General features: G+C 46.1%; 1 protein-coding gene across 1 annotated transcript; it reads right to left on the reverse strand.

Annotated features, from left to right (window-relative positions):
* Positions 1-1,280: 1,280 nt before the first annotated feature.
* Positions 1,281-16,557, reverse strand: LOC146982224 (corticotropin-releasing hormone receptor 1-like). The gene is made up of 13 exons (XM_085785349.1): positions 16,490-16,557; positions 15,254-15,304; positions 14,472-14,591; positions 14,124-14,206; positions 10,156-10,262; positions 6,593-6,713; positions 6,360-6,513; positions 5,922-5,982; positions 3,188-3,260; positions 2,978-3,063; positions 2,681-2,819; positions 2,538-2,579; positions 1,281-1,413 (listed from the first exon to the last, which is right to left on the reverse strand). The coding sequence occupies exons 3-13, from the start codon at positions 14,524-14,526 to the stop codon at positions 1,294-1,296; spliced, it is 1,041 nt and encodes a 346-aa protein (XP_085641475.1). The 5' UTR covers positions 14,527-14,591; positions 15,254-15,304; positions 16,490-16,557; the 3' UTR covers positions 1,281-1,293.
* Positions 16,558-18,476: the final 1,919 nt, after the last annotated feature.

The raw sequence follows: 18,476 nt of genomic DNA on the forward strand, positions 1-18,476 counted from the left end.
CTGTTTTGTTTTTTTGTGATGGGGGATGAGTGTTTGATTAGTGTCCATAATCTAGTGTAAAACAGTGGGGGTGGATGTAGCATGGAGATGTTGTTACCCTAGATTATGATGTTTTTATTTTGATAGGAACCAATACGTGCTCCAAGAACTTTTATTTTGAAAGGCGGTAAAGTCCACTTCAGAACGGGTGGGTAACTTCCGCATCTTTATATTTATTTTATTGGAGCTATTCTGTTGTTAAAAATGTAAAAGTAAATTATTTTCTTTATTTTGAATCACATTGAACCCACGGGTTGTAGTTTTGGGTGGCTGGTATGTGTTAAAGGAGAAATTAGTTTAATGGATTCTCCCATTGCACTGAGATGACCTGTTGCCGGAATAGCAACGGTCCCTTGTTCTCTGGATTCAATGGGGGAAGGTACGTAGTTCTTTGCTCGGTTAATGTTGTTATAATAATCGGAGCAATATGATTTTTGTGTTGCTGTTTCTTATAAAGAATGTATTAAAAAGTGTTGTGTGTTGTAAAATGTAATTTTTATGCATTTGGGGATGTTTATGGTCGGGAAAATGATAGCGTGGTTGCATCAAGTGCGTAGTGCTCTGTGTTGAATTGCGAGTGATGGCTACTGTGTTCACATACTGAAACTAGTATATCTGGTGGTCAAACAGGCGCAGTAATCCTTGTGAAGAAACCATTTCAGAAAACCACTGTGCTTTGCTGTTTTCATGCAGGTATGTGAGGGTGCACTGTGTTTTGTTTTGTCCCCCAATGCGAGTTGTGTTGTTATTTTCTTAATGTAAAATATTGATGGGAATGTGATGGATATTGTTTTATTCAGATTTTTATATTTTTTTATTTTATTTTTCTAATTGAATGCATGTTATTTATGTGTTCTCGCCCCTTGTTCTCTGGATTCAATGGGGGAAGGCGCAGTAATCCTTGTGAAGAAACCATTTCAGAAAACCACTGTGCTTTGCTGTTTTCATGCAGGAGAAATAAATGTGCCTGAATCCATGTGGTCGTCCTGTCCTACCTTGAGCCAGACACAACGCAGATTAAACCCCGCTACACTTAAACCCTTAAACCTTAAACCCTTAAACCCTTACCACGGGAGTCAATGGAGGTGTCCTTACTCTCTTTTACACTGCTCTAGCTGAGCTCAGGCTGTGATTGGCTGTGATTGGCTGTGATTGGCTGAGCCCGGGCTGTGATTGGCTGTGATTGGCTGTGATTGGCTGAGCCCGGGCTGTGATTGGCTGTGATTGGCTGTGATTGGCTGTGATTGGCTGAGCTCAGAGGTTGGAGGACTGTTTGATGCTGTGGAAGGACACTCTGCTGGGGGACGTGACGCGGCTGCGGATGGAGAGACGGTCCTGCCAACGGGTCCACCGCTTCCTGACGGCGGAGCGCACCTGGAAGACAGGTGAACATCCGGTCAACAGGTCAATATATATATATTTTTTTATATATTTTTTGGGCATTTACACCTTTATGGATAGTACAGTTGACACAGACAGGAAACGGGGAGGCAGAGAGAGGGGGATGACATGCAGCAAATGGCGCCCGACGCGGGAATCGAACCGGGGCCGACCGCAGCGAGGACTGTGCCTCTTTACATGGGGCGCCCGCTCTAACCACTACGCCACGCGACGCCCCAACAGGTCAATATTAAAGGTACAGTACGTAGGGGCGGTGCGTGGCGCAGTGGTTAAAGCGGCCGCCCCATGTGGAGGCTACAGTCCTCAACGCAGGCGTCCCCGGTTCGAGTCCCGTGTCGGGCAGCCCTTTCCTGCATGTCATTCCCCTCTCTCTGCCTCCCCCTTTCCTGTCTATCTCTGACTGTCTATCAAATAAAGGCAAAAAGCCAAAAAATATATTAAAAAAAAAAAAAAAAAAGGTATAGTCTGTAGGAATTCCCCTCATCTAGCGGTGCGGTTGCATATCTGAATGTATTCTTGATGTTGCATTCAGGTGAAATGGGGCAGACGTCAGACAGACAACAGACGCTGCATGTAACAGGATAAACAAGTGGTCTGACAACATGTTGTCATGGTGATGTGGTATTGTTTTACCGTCTTTCTCTGGTTCCTCTCCTCTCCTCTCCTCCATCCTCCTCTCTATGTTGTCATGGTGATGTGGTCTGACAACATGTTGTCATGGTGATGTGGTATTGTTTTAGTAAAATGACATCCGGTTGGTTTGCCGAGTCGACGGCCGTCTGCCTGACTGCACCTGAATGCAACACCGGTGCCTCCGTCCTTCCTCACACTACACAGTGGTGACGGTTTTAACAGGCCGTTTCCGTGGTTACCTACGGTCACGATGCAACATGGCCGCCTCGGTTCGGTGCGTCGCCCACTTCTGTATTTGTAACGACTTGTAACAACTCATTCTAAGGAACCAGAAAGCTTTCATCTGGATGCAGCTGTGATTCACCTTCAGTCAAATACGGATTTATGAAAGACAGGTTTGATTTTTGATCAGAAAAAGACAAATAAGTTACAGACTGGGACTTTAATGTGTCAGAGCGACTCACCTCGCTGTTGAGGAAGCAGTAGAAAACTGAGACGAAGAATCCCTGTGGACACGGAGACACAGAGTTAGCTGCTAGCATCACTCGTAGCTCCGCCATGTCAGTCTGAAGGTCAAAGGTCAACATGTGTTTGGTGTTAGATCCACCTGGAACGACTCGAGGACGGAGTTGAAGTAAATGAAGACGATCTGAGACACTTCGTCTTCTCCTCCAGGATTCACAAAGAACAACATGTAGGTGATTCCTAGGAGAGGAAGCAGCACCAGAGTGGCCTTCACCGCCTTCCTGCACACACAGACAGAGACAGAGAGGTTTAGCTGCCAGGACCCTATTGTATTCCTAGGAATTCTTTCTTTCTTTCTTTCTTTCTTTCTTTCTTTCTTTCTTTCTTTCTTTCTTTCTTTCTTTCTTTCTTTCTTCTTTCCCTTACGTAGTGGACTCACCTGTACTGGATCGTCTCTGAAGTGGTGGACGCCCTCAGTTTTGTCATCAGGATGCGAACGATGTTGAAGAGGAAGATGAAGTTGATCTGAGGAGACAAGGAGACAAGGAGACAAGGAGACAAGGAGACAAGGAGACAGGGAGACTCATCAGATTCTGTGTATAGGCTGGTTCTGGTTCTAGTCTGGGACCGGATGTGGACTGGGTCTCACCAACAGGACCAGGATCATCGGACCCTGGTAGATGTAGTCCGTGTAAACTCCCGCCCTCTTTCCGAACCAGCACCTGTCAGTCAAACACAACGACCAATCAGATTCACCCGCTAGAAAAACAATGACATAGAAACACACAACACAAGAGCATGATGTCATGCATAGAGATCTACAGGTAGAAGCTGCATCGGGGCTGGTCAGGACCGGCATCACGGCGGCCATCTTGAGACCAGCAGTCAACAGTCAGACCTTCAGACCGTCTGACAGCTGTGAATCTGGTGAAATGGATGTTCCCATGAAAGAAACACCAAAACCAAGAGACATGGAAGAACTTTCCTCCAGTAATAAGTTGTTTTATATTCTAGAACTGTTGATGTAGGTGAGTTATCTGACATAAATGAAACTAAGGTAACGTATCATAGGGTGGAGATGTGGTACATTTAGTGCATATACCGCTAGTTCATATATTAATAGTTTGTTATTTTATTGCCTGTATGTGTAGGCTATAGGCTGTGGTAGTTGTGAGTTTGTGGTTGCCATGGTGATGAGGCTACCTATATAACTGTGCTAGGCCATATTAAAGCAACATTGCGGAGTTTCAGCTCAGTGCTTCCACCATCTGGTTGAGAAGCGCTATCGTCTGGGGGGAAAAACAAAACTTAACAAAAACCAAACTTATCAGCCAGCTCATCCAGCGTTTATTCCCTTTAATAAACGACAGTATTCCCACATGTTTGCAAGGAGACTGTGTGGCGGGTGGTCGGGGGAGGGGGGGAGGGGGGGCGGGGGGCGGCGGCGGCGGCGACGACCGGAGGGGAACCGTAAGTTTCGCTTTTACCCACCACGTCTCTCCCTCGACGCAGAGGGGAGGGGGGAGGAGGGGGGAGTTCCATAGTGCAGTTTCAGCCGAGGCGACCCGGCTCAGGCTGCAGCACCATTCATCCTATTAACCATTTCTCTACCATTGCAATGAGTCTGGAAACATTATTTTAAGGCCAAAAAACTCTGCAATGTTGCTTTAAATCAGTTTCATGGCCCTGACATTAACCCTATAACTGCTAAGGTGAGTTATGTAGCTGAGTTGTAGCTTCAGTGACAGACCTCTGCCTCTAGTTAGACTCCTCCCCCCCAAGATGGCGGCGGCGGCGGCGGCAGCAGCGTCAGAGGCAGCTACGTGTAGACAGGGGCGGATTGGCCATAGGGAGTACCGGGAGTTTTCCCGGTGGGCCGGTCACTAATGGGCCGATAGGCGGCCGTTTTTTATTTATTTATTTATCTTTTTTTTATCGCCATGCCTCGCGCCTTGCCTATTGTAACTCTCCTGGCCCAGGGAGACATGCATCAGCTCAGCCCACAGTGCTCAGCTGCAGACTCAGCAGAGAGGTGACGATTGGCCTAGTGGCTTGTCTACCTGGCCCAATGGCCCTATGAGAGGCTACAGAGGCCCAGGAGTCCCACCCACGTATGTTCTAGACCCCCCCTCGTCCAATCACTTTTAATGATGAGGAGTCATGATGAGAGAGAGAGAGAGCGAGAGAGAGAAAAAAAACAACACACTAGCGCACGAAAACGGAAAAGAAAAGTAAAAAAAAACGTAAAGGCAGCGCGGAAAAATGGAGGAAAGTAACAGAAAAAGAAAAGCTCTAGCAGCACAGACTGCTGTAAGTACAACAATTACGCAGATGTTTGCTGCAGGGGCCGCCTGGCCTGGCCAGGGCTAGAAGCACCGATGCTGCAGCTTCAGCAGCAGGTCCTTCACGTGAGTCTGAAGAGAGTGACGCTCCCATTACCAGTGCCCTTATGGTGCAGGAGGAGGCTGAAAAAATAAGTGTTGAGGAAGACTCTCCACCATGTGAAGGAGGTAGTGATTGTTAAGCAGGTATGTGCTTTCCAGAATGGTGTGGATAAACATTCATTAAAATACTGTAAATGGTCCAGAACGGTTGCTATGAACGTTACTTGACATAATAAATAGCTATAGCTAATAACTCTGATGGTGTGGTGTGCTAAATCTAGTTATCTAAAGTATTGGAAAACAATAACTATATTCATATAGTATCCTCATTAATTGATTAGTTGCTTTTATTAAAGTGCCCTCACTCAAATTTGGTCATGAAGGACATTGAGCTAACAACTTAACAAATATGTATGCTCCATATTTTTTTCAGTCAGTGTTTATGGTTTATTGTCCTTTCAACAGTTTAACATTATACAGTTAAAATTAATAAAACACAGATTGACTACTGTTACAGTAAAACATCATTCTGCATACATAATACTCATGATGCAGTACACAAATTACAAGTATTTCTTGTCATGCTTCATTGTCTATACATTATGTTGAGCTGTACTGTCTTTCTAAGATAAAATTAGTGTTTGTCCATTTTTCAGATCATTATACTATTGTTTTCCATACTTTAGCCAACCAGCCAAAGTTCTGATTGCATGCAGACTCATTATGTGCATGTAATCTTGTCCAAACTTAACTTATTCCACACTATTCCTCTACTTTGTTGTATATTGTATATCGTTTAGTAGTGGTGTTATTAAGAGCTTGTGTGTTTGTATGTACATCAACAGTGCTAGTTGGCAAAATATCCGCGTGCAGATAGTGGGCCGGTCTGGACCAAAAAGTCCAGGGCCAAATTTTTGTCCCAGTCCACCCCTGCGTGTAGATATCTATGATGTCATGATGATGTCATGACTTCACCTGTGACCAGGTCATGTGACTCACTTCTCATTGTCATAGTAACGTTTCCCAAAAGCCCAGGTGACGATGATGGGGAAAGGAATTCCTGCAAGCAGACAGACAGGTGAGACAGGCAGGCAGACAGACAGAGAGACAGACAGACAGACAGGTGAGCAGACAGACAGACAGACAGACAGACAGACAGGTGAGCAGACAGACAGACAGATAGACAGGTGAGCAGACAGACAGACAGATAGACAGACAGACAGACAGGTGAGACAGGCAGGCAGACAGACAGACAGACAGACAGACAGACAGACAGACAGACAGTCAGACAGACAGACAGACAGACAGACAGACAGACAGACAGACAGACAGTCAGACAGACAGACAGACAGACAGACAGACAGACAGACAGACAGACAGACAGACAGACAGACAGACAGACAGACAGACAGACAGACAGACAGACAGCTGTCTCACCCCAGCCGAGCCAGATGAACATCCAGCGGCGCAGCCTTCCGGTGGCGTACGTCAGCACGACGGCCGTGTGAAGGTAACAACCTTCACCAAACATCCAGAAGAAGTTGGTCACGTGGAAGTAGTTGTAGGCCGACGTCACCGCCCGGCACCACACCTGCACGCGATGTCATCATCATCAGCAGCAGCAGCTCGTCTCCATGGAGACCGTCAAGGTGTGTGTGTGTGTGTGTTACCTGGTTGCCCTCGGTAACAGCAGGGTTCATGGTCAGCTGCACGATGAACCAGGTGGCGTTCCTCAGGATGAAGGCGGAGATCAGGTTCCAGTGGATGACGTTCCTCAGACAGCGAATACTCCTACACACACACACACACACACACACACACACACACACATACACACACACACACACACACACACACACACACACACACACACACACACACACACACACACACACACACACACACACAGTACATCAGGGCTGTGAGGCTGCTACACGACAGTATGTCAGTCTTACCACCAGAGGAAAAGTCCTTACCACCAGAGGAAAAGTCCTTACCACCAGAGGAAAAGTCCTTACCACCAGAGGAAAAGTCCTTACCACCAGAGGAAAAGTCCTTACCACCAGAGGAAAAGTCTTACCACCAGAGGAAAAGTCCTCTCTACCAGAGGAAAAGTCCTTACTACTAGAGGAAAAGTCCTCACTACCAGAGGAAAAGTCCTTACCACCAGAGGAAAAGTCCTTACTACCAGAGGAAAAGTCTTACCACCAGAGGAAAAGTCCTACTACCAGAGGAAAAGTCCTTACTACCAGAGGAAAAGTCCTACTACCAGAGGAAAAGTCCTCACTACCAGAGGAAAAGTCCTTACTACCAGAGGAAAAGTCCTACTACCAGAGGAAAAGTCCTCACTACCAGAGGAAAAGTCCTTACCACCAGAGGAAAAGTCCTACTACCAGAGGAAAAGTCCTACTACCAGAGGAAAAGAAAAGAGAAGCTGTGCACCAACATGTCACTTCATTGCCCTAAAGCCTGGTTCCAGTGTTGGCATCTTCAGCCATATGACGACCCACAAGAAGGATCCAGGAGGACCATCATACTCAACAACACCCACAACCATCAAGCGGCGCGATACAAGAGTCTCAAGTTATTGTATTTACGTATTTTGGTGTGAACGCCCCGTTAGGCCACATACAATGCTGTGACATACTTGCCCCCTTCCTGGTTTCTTACTTGTTTGCATATTTGTCACACTTGTTGTTTAAGATCATCCAACAACTTTTAATATTAGACAAAGATGATCCAAGTAAATATAAAATGCAGTTTTTAAATCATGATTTCATTTACTAAAGGGGGGTTCCAAAACCACAGGACATTTCTGTTCTGATAGTCAGCAGTGTAAAGCTCAAGCATGTGGGAGCCTCCTTTCATATCCAATGGGTCTATAATAATAATGACAATAATAAAAAGTCTAAAAAGTCGACTGTATATAATTGTGGGTCATTTTGATATGATTATGTACAGCCGATAAAATAACTACTGCTACTACTACTACTACTACTACTACCAGCTTAAAGGAGTCCAAAGTGATCCATAGTTCTGTCAGGACCACTATGTCAAAATAATATTTACTTGCACAGTTTAATTTGGCGGTATGGTACTGTTCTGGGACCCCCTGCTCTTCCACGCGCTTGCGTGGAAAGCCTGAGGCAGGAAGAGCACCTTCCTGCCCTTCACGAGCCATCATGAACGGCATAAGCAGGGAGCGCAGCAGCAAAGAAAACCCAGACAGAGCAGAGCAACCAACAAGATACAATGACAGGAGGAGCTGGGGCGGAGGTGGGTTGCAAAAAAGCCGGCAGAGGAAGCAGCAGCAGCAAGGGAGGTGACGTCGGGCTAGAGCAGTTTAAATAGCGCGCCCTGAATGCAGTTCCCCAATAGGGGAGTCAGCTGAGCCATCAGCTGATCTGCACAGGTGAAGACAGTTACGCTGTGCTGATTAAGAGCTTGACGTCATGGCCTGCCAGAACTAACGCTACGCTTAATTTCTGTCAGGACCACTATGTCAAAATAATATTTACTTGCACAGTTTAATTTGGCGGTATGGTACTGTTCTGGGACCCCCTGCTCTTCCACGCGCTTGCGTGGAAAGCCTGAGGCAGGAAGAGCACCTTCCTGCCCTTCACGAGCCATCATGAACGGCATAAGCAGGGAGCGCAGCAGCAAAGAAAACCCCCAAAACAACCACACCGGCAAATCCTGGAACCTCTGCTAAGAGATGCCAGGAGGCTATCTAGAATGGAATTAATTTTTGCCTATAAAATTTAATAGGGAATAAGCCACACGCTACCTCTTAACAATAATAATTTTTACAATAATAATAACCATTATTAATAATAATAATAATAACAATAATAATATTAAATCAATTATTTACAATGAGAGGCTCATGGCTTTTTGTGCATCTAGAATGGCTCTATTGACAGGCGCAGTAAGGCAAGGCAATTTTATTTGTATAGCCCGTTTTTACAAACAGTTTGTCTCAAAGGCTTTACATGGCATCGTAACAACATCCTCTGTTAGACCCTCACATCGACTGAGGAAAAACTCCATGGAAAACCCTTTTAACAGGGAAAAATCGGAGAAACCTCAGGGTGAGCAACAGAGGAGGGATCCCTCACCCAGGACGGACAGACGTGCAATAGATGTTGTTACGGACAAGAAAACAGGGAGCAAAGAAAACCCCCCAAAACGACCACGCCGGCAAATCCCTGACCCTCTAGCAACAAGAGATGTCAGGAGGCTATTTAAGTTGGAAATAAATGTAGCCCATTTAAAAGGAAATAGACGAGCCCCCCAAAACCCGCAAAAGGAGCTGCCTCAGTGAATAATTCAATGCCAAATATGATTCTGTATTATCGCTATGGAGGTTGAAACCCAGCGCAAATTAAGAATAAAGCAAACCGTTCCTTGTGTGACGCTCCGACCGCTTGGCAGCATCGCTGGCAAACAGAAACTCCACAGTCCCGGAATCAGCCGTCGTCGGTCAATGGAACAGCTGTGTGTGACGCCGCCCCCACCTGCCAGGTGAGAGCCCCGACGGAGAGAAGGAGCCCCCCTCCCCCGTCGTCACAGATGGCGTCCTCCGTTCCAGAGCTTCGCTGAAGCCCCATGACACGACACCGCGCCAGCCGCCGCGGGTCCGCATCGTGGACGGGGGCGACGACATCGGGAGCAGCAGGGCGAGCACGAACACAACCAGCGATCCTTCCCTCATGCGGGAGCCCGTCTTGCAAAAAAGCCGGCAGAGGAAGCAGCAGCAGCAAGGGAGGTGACGTCGGGCTACAGCAGTTTAAACAGCGCGCCCTGAATGCAGTTCCCCAATAGGGGAGTCAGCTGAGCCATCAGCTGATCTGCACAGGTGAAGACAGTTACGCTGTGCTGATTAAGAGCTTGACGTCATGGCCTGCCAGAACTAACGCTACGCTTAATTTTGTTGTCAAATAATGTGAATATTTTCTGCAGCTGAGTGTCTGTCTTCCCGTATTAGCCAATAACGCGCAGCCACCGGAGGAAGACCCGCCTTGAAGAGAGAACTGACAGGTTGCATTCGCAAGTTGAGCTTTGGTGCAGATAACGTGAGTGGCAAAACACAATGCAATAAGGGAGGGGGGGGGGGGGGGGGCAATAAAAGTGCACACATGCTTCCACACGTACAAGTGTAGTACAGGTGTAGTACAGATGTGTACAGGTGTAGTACAGGTGTGTAGTACAGGTGTGTGTTGAGGTGTGTTACCTGAGTCTCATGAAGACAGTGAAAGCGAGCAGCAGCGCTCCCAGAGAGATGCAGTGGCCCAGGTAGTTGATGATCACGGCCACTTGATAGTGAGCTTTACTCTTCCTCTAACACACACACACACACACACACACACACACACACACACACACACACACACACACACACACACAGACACACACACACACACACACACACACACACACACACACACACACACACACACACACACACACACACACACACACACACACACAGGTGATAAAAGGTAAAAACGACCAATCAGTGAAGTTTTCTTGTCTGTTGTGTGTTTTTGTAAAGATTTGCTTTTATTCTCAGTCTCTGTCGACTGTAAACACACACACACACACACACACACACACACACACACACACACACACACACACACACACATGAAGCCCTGCTGCTCTGTGATTGGCCAACAGCCAACTCAGCCAGCCAATCAGAGGAGAGCGGGACAGATTCTCTCTGTGGGGAAGAGAAAGGAACCAGATGGTTCTCTATGTTTCCTCTCTATGTGAAGTCTGTGTGTCGATCAGCTGATCAGCCAGGATCAATATTATTATTGATCAATATCATTATTTATCATCTACAGATCCTGGAGCAGTGATCAGTTTGAGTTTAGTTTATTTGAAAAGGGACAATGCACATTAATAAACATTGTGATTATTAATATTGATAATGTAAAGATGGGTGATGGGTGATGGGTGATAGGTGATAGATGATGGGTGATGGGTGATGGGTGATGGGTGATGGGTGATGGGTGATGGGTGATGGGTGATAGATGATAGATGATGGGTGATGGGTGATGGGTGATAGATGATAGGTGATAGATGATGGGTGATGGGTGATGGGTGATAGATGATAGGTGATAGATGCTGGGTGATGGGTGATGGGTGATAGATGATGGGTGATGGGTGACGGGTGACCGGTGATGGGTGATGGGTGATGGGTGATAGATGATGGGTGATGGGTGATGGGTGATGGGTGATGGGTGATAGATGATGGGTGATGGGTGATGGGTGATGGGTGATGGGTGATGGGTGATGGGTGATGGGTGATGGGTGATAGGTGATAGGTGATAGGTGATAGATGATGGGTGATGGGTGATGGGTGATGGGTGATGGGTGTTAGGTGATAGGTGATAGATGATGGGTGATGGGTGACCGGTGATGGGTGATGGGTGATAGGTGATAGGTGATAGATGATGGGTGATGGGTGATGGGTGACCGGTGATGGGTGATGGGTGATGGGTGATGGGTGATAGATGATAGATGATGGGTGATGGGTGATGGGTGATGGGTGATGGGTGATAGGTGATGGGTGATAGGTGATAGGTGATAGGTGATTTTTATTTATTTTTTATTTAACCTTTATTTAACCAGGCGAAATCAATTAAGAACATGTTCTTATTTACAATGATGGCCTGACAAGAGGCATAAGCTTCTTGAGGGGGAGGGGGAGGAGGGGGGGCTGTGAGGGAGAAAAGATAGGTTAAAAGACAATAGCAAATATACACAACAATACAAACATTTAGCAGAAACAAGGCATAAAAGTTAATAACAAGGATATTCAAGCATAGAAGACAAGATTATTACAAGCATAAAAGAGAGTAAATGTCTGTTACAGATATTACAGGATTCATAAGCGAGCAGTGTGTCACAGAAAGTGGCCTAGGCCAACGGCGGTAGGTATGGGCGTTCAACAAGCAGAAACTGAAGAAAAGGGTTAGATGGTTGAGTAGTTAAATAGTAGGGAAGCAGCTGCAATGATCTGTAAAAAGGTGTGAAAAGGGTGATGGGTGATGGGTGATGGATGATGGGTGACGGGTGACCGGTGATAGATGATGGGTGACCGGTGATGGGTGATAGGTGATAGGTGATAGGTGATAGATGATAGATGATGGGTGATGGGTGATAGATGATGGGTGACGGGTGACCGGTGATAGATGATGGGTGATGGGTGATGGGTGATGGGTGATAGGTGATAGGTGATAGGTGATAGATGATGGGTGATGGGTGATGGGTGATGGGTGATGGGTGATGGGTGATGGGTGATGGGTGATGGGTGATGGGTGATAGATGATGGGTGATGGGTGACCGGTGATGGGTGATGGGTGATGGGTGATAGATGATAGATGATGGGTGATGGGTGATGGGTGATAGATGATGGGTGATGGGTGATGGGTGATGGGTGATAGGTGATAGATGATGGGTGATGGGTGACCGGTGATGGGTGATGGGTGATGGGTGATGGATGATAGGTGATAGATGATGGGTGATGGGTGACCGGTGATAGGTGATGGGTGATGGGTGATGGGTGATAAATGATAGATGATGGGTGATGGGTGATAGATGATAGATGATGGGTGATGGGTGATGGGTGATGGGTGATAGGTGATGAGTGATAGGTGATAGGTGATGGGTGATGGGTGATGGGTGATGGATGATGGGTGACGGGTGACCGGTGATAGATGATGGGTGACCGGTGATGGGTGATAGGTGATAGGTGATAGGTGATAGGTGATAGATGATGGGTGATGGGTGATGGGTGATGGGTGATGGGTGTTAGGTGATAGGTGATAGATGATGGGTGATGGGTGACCGGTGATGGGTGATGGGTGATAGGTGATAGGTGATAGATGATGGGTGATGGGTGATGGGTGACCGGTGATGGGTGATGGGTGATGGGTGATAGATGATAGATGATGGGTGATGGGTGATGGGTGATGGGTGATGGGTGATAGGTGATGAGTGATAGGTGATAGGTGATAGGTGATGGGTGATGGGTGATGGGTGATGGGTGATGGGTGATGGGTGATAGGTGATAGATGATGGGTGATGGGTGACCGGTGATGGGTGATGGGTGATGGGTGATGGGTGATAGGTGATAGGTGATAGGTGATAGATGATAGATGATGGGTGATGGGTGATAGATGATGGGTGATGGGTGATGGGTGACGGGTGATAGGTGATAGATGATGGGTGATGGGTGACCGGTGATAGATGATGGGTGACCGGTGATGGGTGATAGGTGATAGGTGATAGGTGATAGGTGATAGATGATAGATGATGGGTGATGGGTGATAGATGATGGGTGACGGGTGATGGGTGATGGGTGATAGGTGATAGATGATGGGTGATGGGTGATGGGTGATGGGTGATAGGTGATAGATGATGGGTGATGGGTGATGGGTGATGGGTGATGGGTGATAGATGATGGGTGATGGGTGATAGATGATGGGTGATGGGTGACCGGTGATAGATGATGGGTGACCGGTGATGGGTGATAGGTGATAGGTGATAGGTGATAGATGATAGATGATGGGTGATGGGTGATAGATGATGGGTGACGGGTGATGGGTGATGGGTGATAGGTGATAGATGATGGGTGATGGGTGATGGGTGATGGGTGATAGGTGATAGATGATGGGTGATGGGTGATGGGTGATGGGTGATGGGTGATAGATGATAGATGATAGATGATAGATGATAGATGATGGGTGATGGGTGATAGGTGATAGATGATGGGTGATGGGTGACCGGTGATGGGTGATGGGTGATGGGTGATGGGTGATGGGTGATGGATGATGGAGTGATAGATGATGGGTGATGGGTGATGGGTGATGGGTGATGGGTGATGGGTGATAGGTGATAGATGATGGGTGATGGGTGACCGGTGATGGGTGATGGGTGATGGGTGATGGGTGATGGGTGATGGATGATGGAGTGATAGATGATGGGTGATGGGTGATGGGTGATAGATGATAGGTGATGGGTGATGGGTGATGGGTGATGGGTGATAGATGATAGGTGATGGGTGATGGGTGATGGGTGATGGGTGATGGGTGATTGGTGATTGGTGATTGGTGATGGGTGATGGGTGATGGGTGATTGGTGATAGGTGATTGGTGACAGGTGATAGGTGACTGTATTGATGAGTCTCACCGTGATGAAGATCTCGCTGCACTGACTGTAGTTTCCTCTGGGAGCCCAGCTGCCGTTAGACTGGCACTGTCTGTACACACGGTCTACACACACACACACACACACACACACACACACACACACACACACACACACACACACACACACACACACACACACACAGTGGGATCAGTGGAATCGTCCAGTTGCAGCAGATAAAACCTCAGTGAATCTTCTGCTTCCTCTTGTTGGACTGAGACCCCAAATGCTCAGCTGACATTGGTTGATGCTACGAAGCTTCTGATTGGCTGACTGGCTAGTGAACTAGTGAACCAGTTAACTAGTGAACTAGTGAACTAGTGAACTTACTGCTGGTGTTGTAGTTGACTCCGTTGAACTGCTCTGGACACGACGTGGAGATCATCTGTCCTGCTGCGCTGCGAGGCCAACAGGTCCCGATGCCGTCTACAGACAGACCGCAGTACTGACCTAACAGCAGGACGTCAGCTGTTAAAACCCTCCCGTTGTGGGACACGACATGAAACTACTCCAGTTAGCTCAGTCATGTTGGAACTCAGATATCCGCTGGAGAAAATATTTTTTCATGGAGCGTTTATTGAGTCACTGAGTTATTAAAGTTAAACAGGTAGCTAACCATTAGCCCGGCTAATCTATGATAACCATGACTAATTACAAAAATGTGCACACAAATAGTAATGTTTGTCCAATCATTGGTTTTATAAACTTTACAAACATCAGATTAGTCTAAACGGTGATATAGTGACATGAAAAATTAGATAAATATAGTGAAACTCTCGTCCGTCACTATTGTTCTCATGCTGGTTTTCTACCAGGAAGTAGTTGTAAACAACAAGAGGATTCATCCTATAGGCTATTATTAGATAAGGATTCTCTTCAGTGACGTCGTCTAAAACTCAGTTACAGCTCATAGTGGTAACTGAGCTTCAGAGTCAGACTGATAACTACTGATAACTAACTTTCAGCTTCAGTCTAGAAGTGTTTTACTATCAGTCAGTACGACTCTTGGTGTTGGTAGGAGAAAGAAAGAAAGAAAGAAAGAAAGAAAGAAAGAAAGAAAGAAAGAAAGAAAGAAAGTGTTGGTAGGAGTGATTCAGAGAAGCTGTACAAACCTGAGCTGCTACTGATTGTGAAGGTCTGGTTGAACAACGCCAACGCCTCCGCTGAGAGACAGACAGGTAGACAGGTAGACAGACAGGTAGACAGAGAGACAGACAGACAGGAAGCACAACTCAGCACAGTTTACTTGACTTTATTCATCTGAATGAAAACTGTAGAACCAGAGACAGACAGACAGGCATGTAGAGACAGACAGACGGACGGACGGACGGACGGACGGACGGACGGACAGACAGACAGACAAGCTGGGTTTCCATCCAAGTCCTATCGAATTTAAAAGCGGATTTTGTGAAAATGCGCAAAAAGCAAATGCAAATTTATGACCGTTTCCATTTGTTATTGTTTTGCGATTATTGGGAGAGGAGGAGTGCGCCGTGAGATTACGTCATAAGAGAGCGTGAATGTATCCAACAGTTGACACTCAGCTGACACTCAACATCATGGACAATTTACTACTTTCCAGACTATAGACGCACCTGTATCAGCCGCACCAGCTACATTTTAAAAGAAAATACTGTACATATAGGCCGCACTTGAATATAAGCGTCAGGTTTTCATGTTGTAACATGAGATATTTACACAGAAAGACAGTAGAACTGTGACAGTCTGTTCTGGTGACGCTCCTCTCCTCCATGTGCATCTGTTGACAACGAAGCCGGAGAAAAATCAGTAAGTTACATAACGATGTTACGGCGTGTGATTGTGTCGTCTTAACCGTCATAAACAAAACATTATGGGTTACGGAGCGTTTGTGTTGCGGTGCAGAGAGGAGAGCTGGGACACCGGGGCGTCGCTGGGTGAAGTCCAGCAGCTTCACCACAAACTCTGCCTCAATTCACATCATCTGTTTCCAAAACAAAAACTCACATTTCCTTTAATCGATACGCTGACAAATCCCCCCCCTCCAAGCGTATAAACTTTTATGCGCATTTACTGCCTTTATTCTAATTTCTGGCGTTTCCATTCAAGTATTTATTCGCAATTTTTGAAAATGCGAATAAAAAAAGGTGGATGGAAACGCAACTACAGACAGACAGACAGACAGACAGACAGACAGACAGACAGACAATCAGACAGACAGACAGACAGACAGACAGACAGACAGACAGACAGACAGACAGACAGACAGACAGACAGACAGACAGACAATCAGACAGACAGACAGACAGACAGACAGACAGACAGACAGACAGACAGACAGACAGACAGACAGACAGACAGACAGTTACCTGTCAGGTTGTTGGACAGCTGGAGCCAAGTTTCACAGGTGAACTCTGTTGAAGCAACTTCTCCAGTCAGCAGCACACACACACACACCACCTGTTGACAGACAGACAGGTGGTCAGACAGGTGGTTAGACAGACAGACAGACAGACAGGTAGTTTTCAGGCTTGTTGAAAACTGTAGTTTGAGTGACATCAGTTCAGACTCACGGCTGAATCACACTGGGAACGGTCGCGACGTGAAACGTGTCGCGCGACACCCAACAGCTCGCGCCCGTTCAGTCAATGGAAGCTCCTCCATGTGAGCGACGTGCACTCCAGCGGCCGGCGTGCGGCGTCTCTCTTCTTTTTCGCGACAACTTTGTTTGTTTGTTTGTTTGTTTATTTTCACATATCAAATTAAAAAAAGATATAACATATAAAATCCAAAACAATGTGAAGGGGAAATGCCGAAAACCCCTCCAGGGGCTTGTGGGGCGGCGTTCTCCGACTACAGCTCTAAGCTAATGAGCATAGCTACATCTGTGAGGTACAAAAACCGTTCATACATAATAAATACAAACATGGTTTAACATGATTTAACATTGTACAATGCAATACAACAGCTTGATAAACATATGATAAAAATATAAAATAATCCCAGTTTAGATAGGCAGACCATGTGGAAAGTATTGGCTGGTTAGCAGGAGAGACTTTAGTGCTCTGAGTCCTAAATTGTTGTAAAGATAAATCAAAAAAATGTGCAGATAATAAATTCCATATTCTAGGCCGGCGATAAAGTAACAGAACTGTGATTGGGGGGTACAACAATATTGGGTTCTAAGGTGACAAGACTTACGTGTGGAATAGGTGTGAAATTGATAGTTGTATGCAAATATAGAATGAAAAGATGATGGGAGGAGTTTTTTTAGGGAACCATAAACAAATAAACCAATCTGAAGATGATTCACTTGATAAACACTGAGGAAACCAGACTGAAGGAATAGAGGCTGTGAAGAATGTCTTTGATAAGCAAGTCTATTTAATTTCCTCATCACGTGGCTACGCGGCCCTCCAACAGGTAGAAAACTACAGAGAACTGTGTATAAAACCAATATATTAGGTTTAAAAGTGATTAAAATAAATGTCTCATGTACCAGAGGCAAAGCCAGTAGCAGTGCAACATTATGGGGTTTGTTTTTTTACATTGTGGATCCATGATCGTGTAGTTAAACAGTTAATTGATACCATTTAATATAGTCTGCACTTGTAAACCTACATAGTCAGCAGATTACCTGTGAGAAAGGTCCTGTCAATCCATTTTAACAGGAGGGATGTGAAAATGTGTTGAGATGCATAAAGTCACTCATTTACTGCAGCTTGACAACAACAAACAGTGAAGCCGTGTCGCGTCTAGGGCTGACCCGATTATCATATCTTGATAATCGAGGCTTCGCGGACATAAAATTGATTTTAATCGAAGCTTTGACGGCCGGCGGCGCGATCGTAACGTCTGATGGGGGGGGAAATAAAGAAAGTAATGTCAAACAAACACTGCATATCTCCAACATCAGGCAGGTTTCCAGATGCCAGGTCGCCTCCTCATTCTAATGTAACAACTGCTGATGAGAACTGGTGTCAAAAAGGAAAAAAGGAAGAAAAAAAAAAACAATCGATCACGGACTTCATGATCGATTACCATGGCAACAAACGAAGCTTCGAAGCTTCGATTTTTTGGGGTTTAGCCCTCGTGGCATCACGTCCGCTCCCAGTGCAGGGTTAGGGTCCTGATCATTAATCAACTGATCCGTCTCTTAATTATTCACTAATATCACTGACTCACTGCACACACACACACACACACACACACACACACACACACACACAGACACACACACACACACACTCACACACACACACACACACACTCACACACACACACACACACACACACACACACACACACACACACACACACATAGATTTACTGTTGTGAGGCTGCAGCTAAATTTAG

Source organism: Trachurus japonicus, chromosome 8 (genome assembly GCF_045865225.1).
Source record: "Trachurus japonicus isolate A0001 chromosome 8, Traja_1.0".
Taxonomy (NCBI): Eukaryota; Metazoa; Chordata; class Actinopteri; order Carangiformes; family Carangidae; genus Trachurus; species Trachurus japonicus.

Excerpts from the sequence above, each read along its gene's own strand:
- LOC146982224 (XM_085785349.1), bottom strand. The coding sequence starts at position 14,526 with ATGATCTCCACGTCGTGTCCAGAGCAGTTCAACGGAGTCAACTACAAC. Across the intron at positions 6,714-10,155 it reads ACTGTCTTCATGAGACTCAG|GAGTATTCGCTGTCTGAGGA; the intron begins GTAACACACCTC and ends GTGTGTGTGTAG. Across the intron at positions 6,514-6,592 it reads CTGTTACCGAGGGCAACCAG|GTGTGGTGCCGGGCGGTGAC; the intron begins GTAACACACACA and ends CATCGCGTGCAG.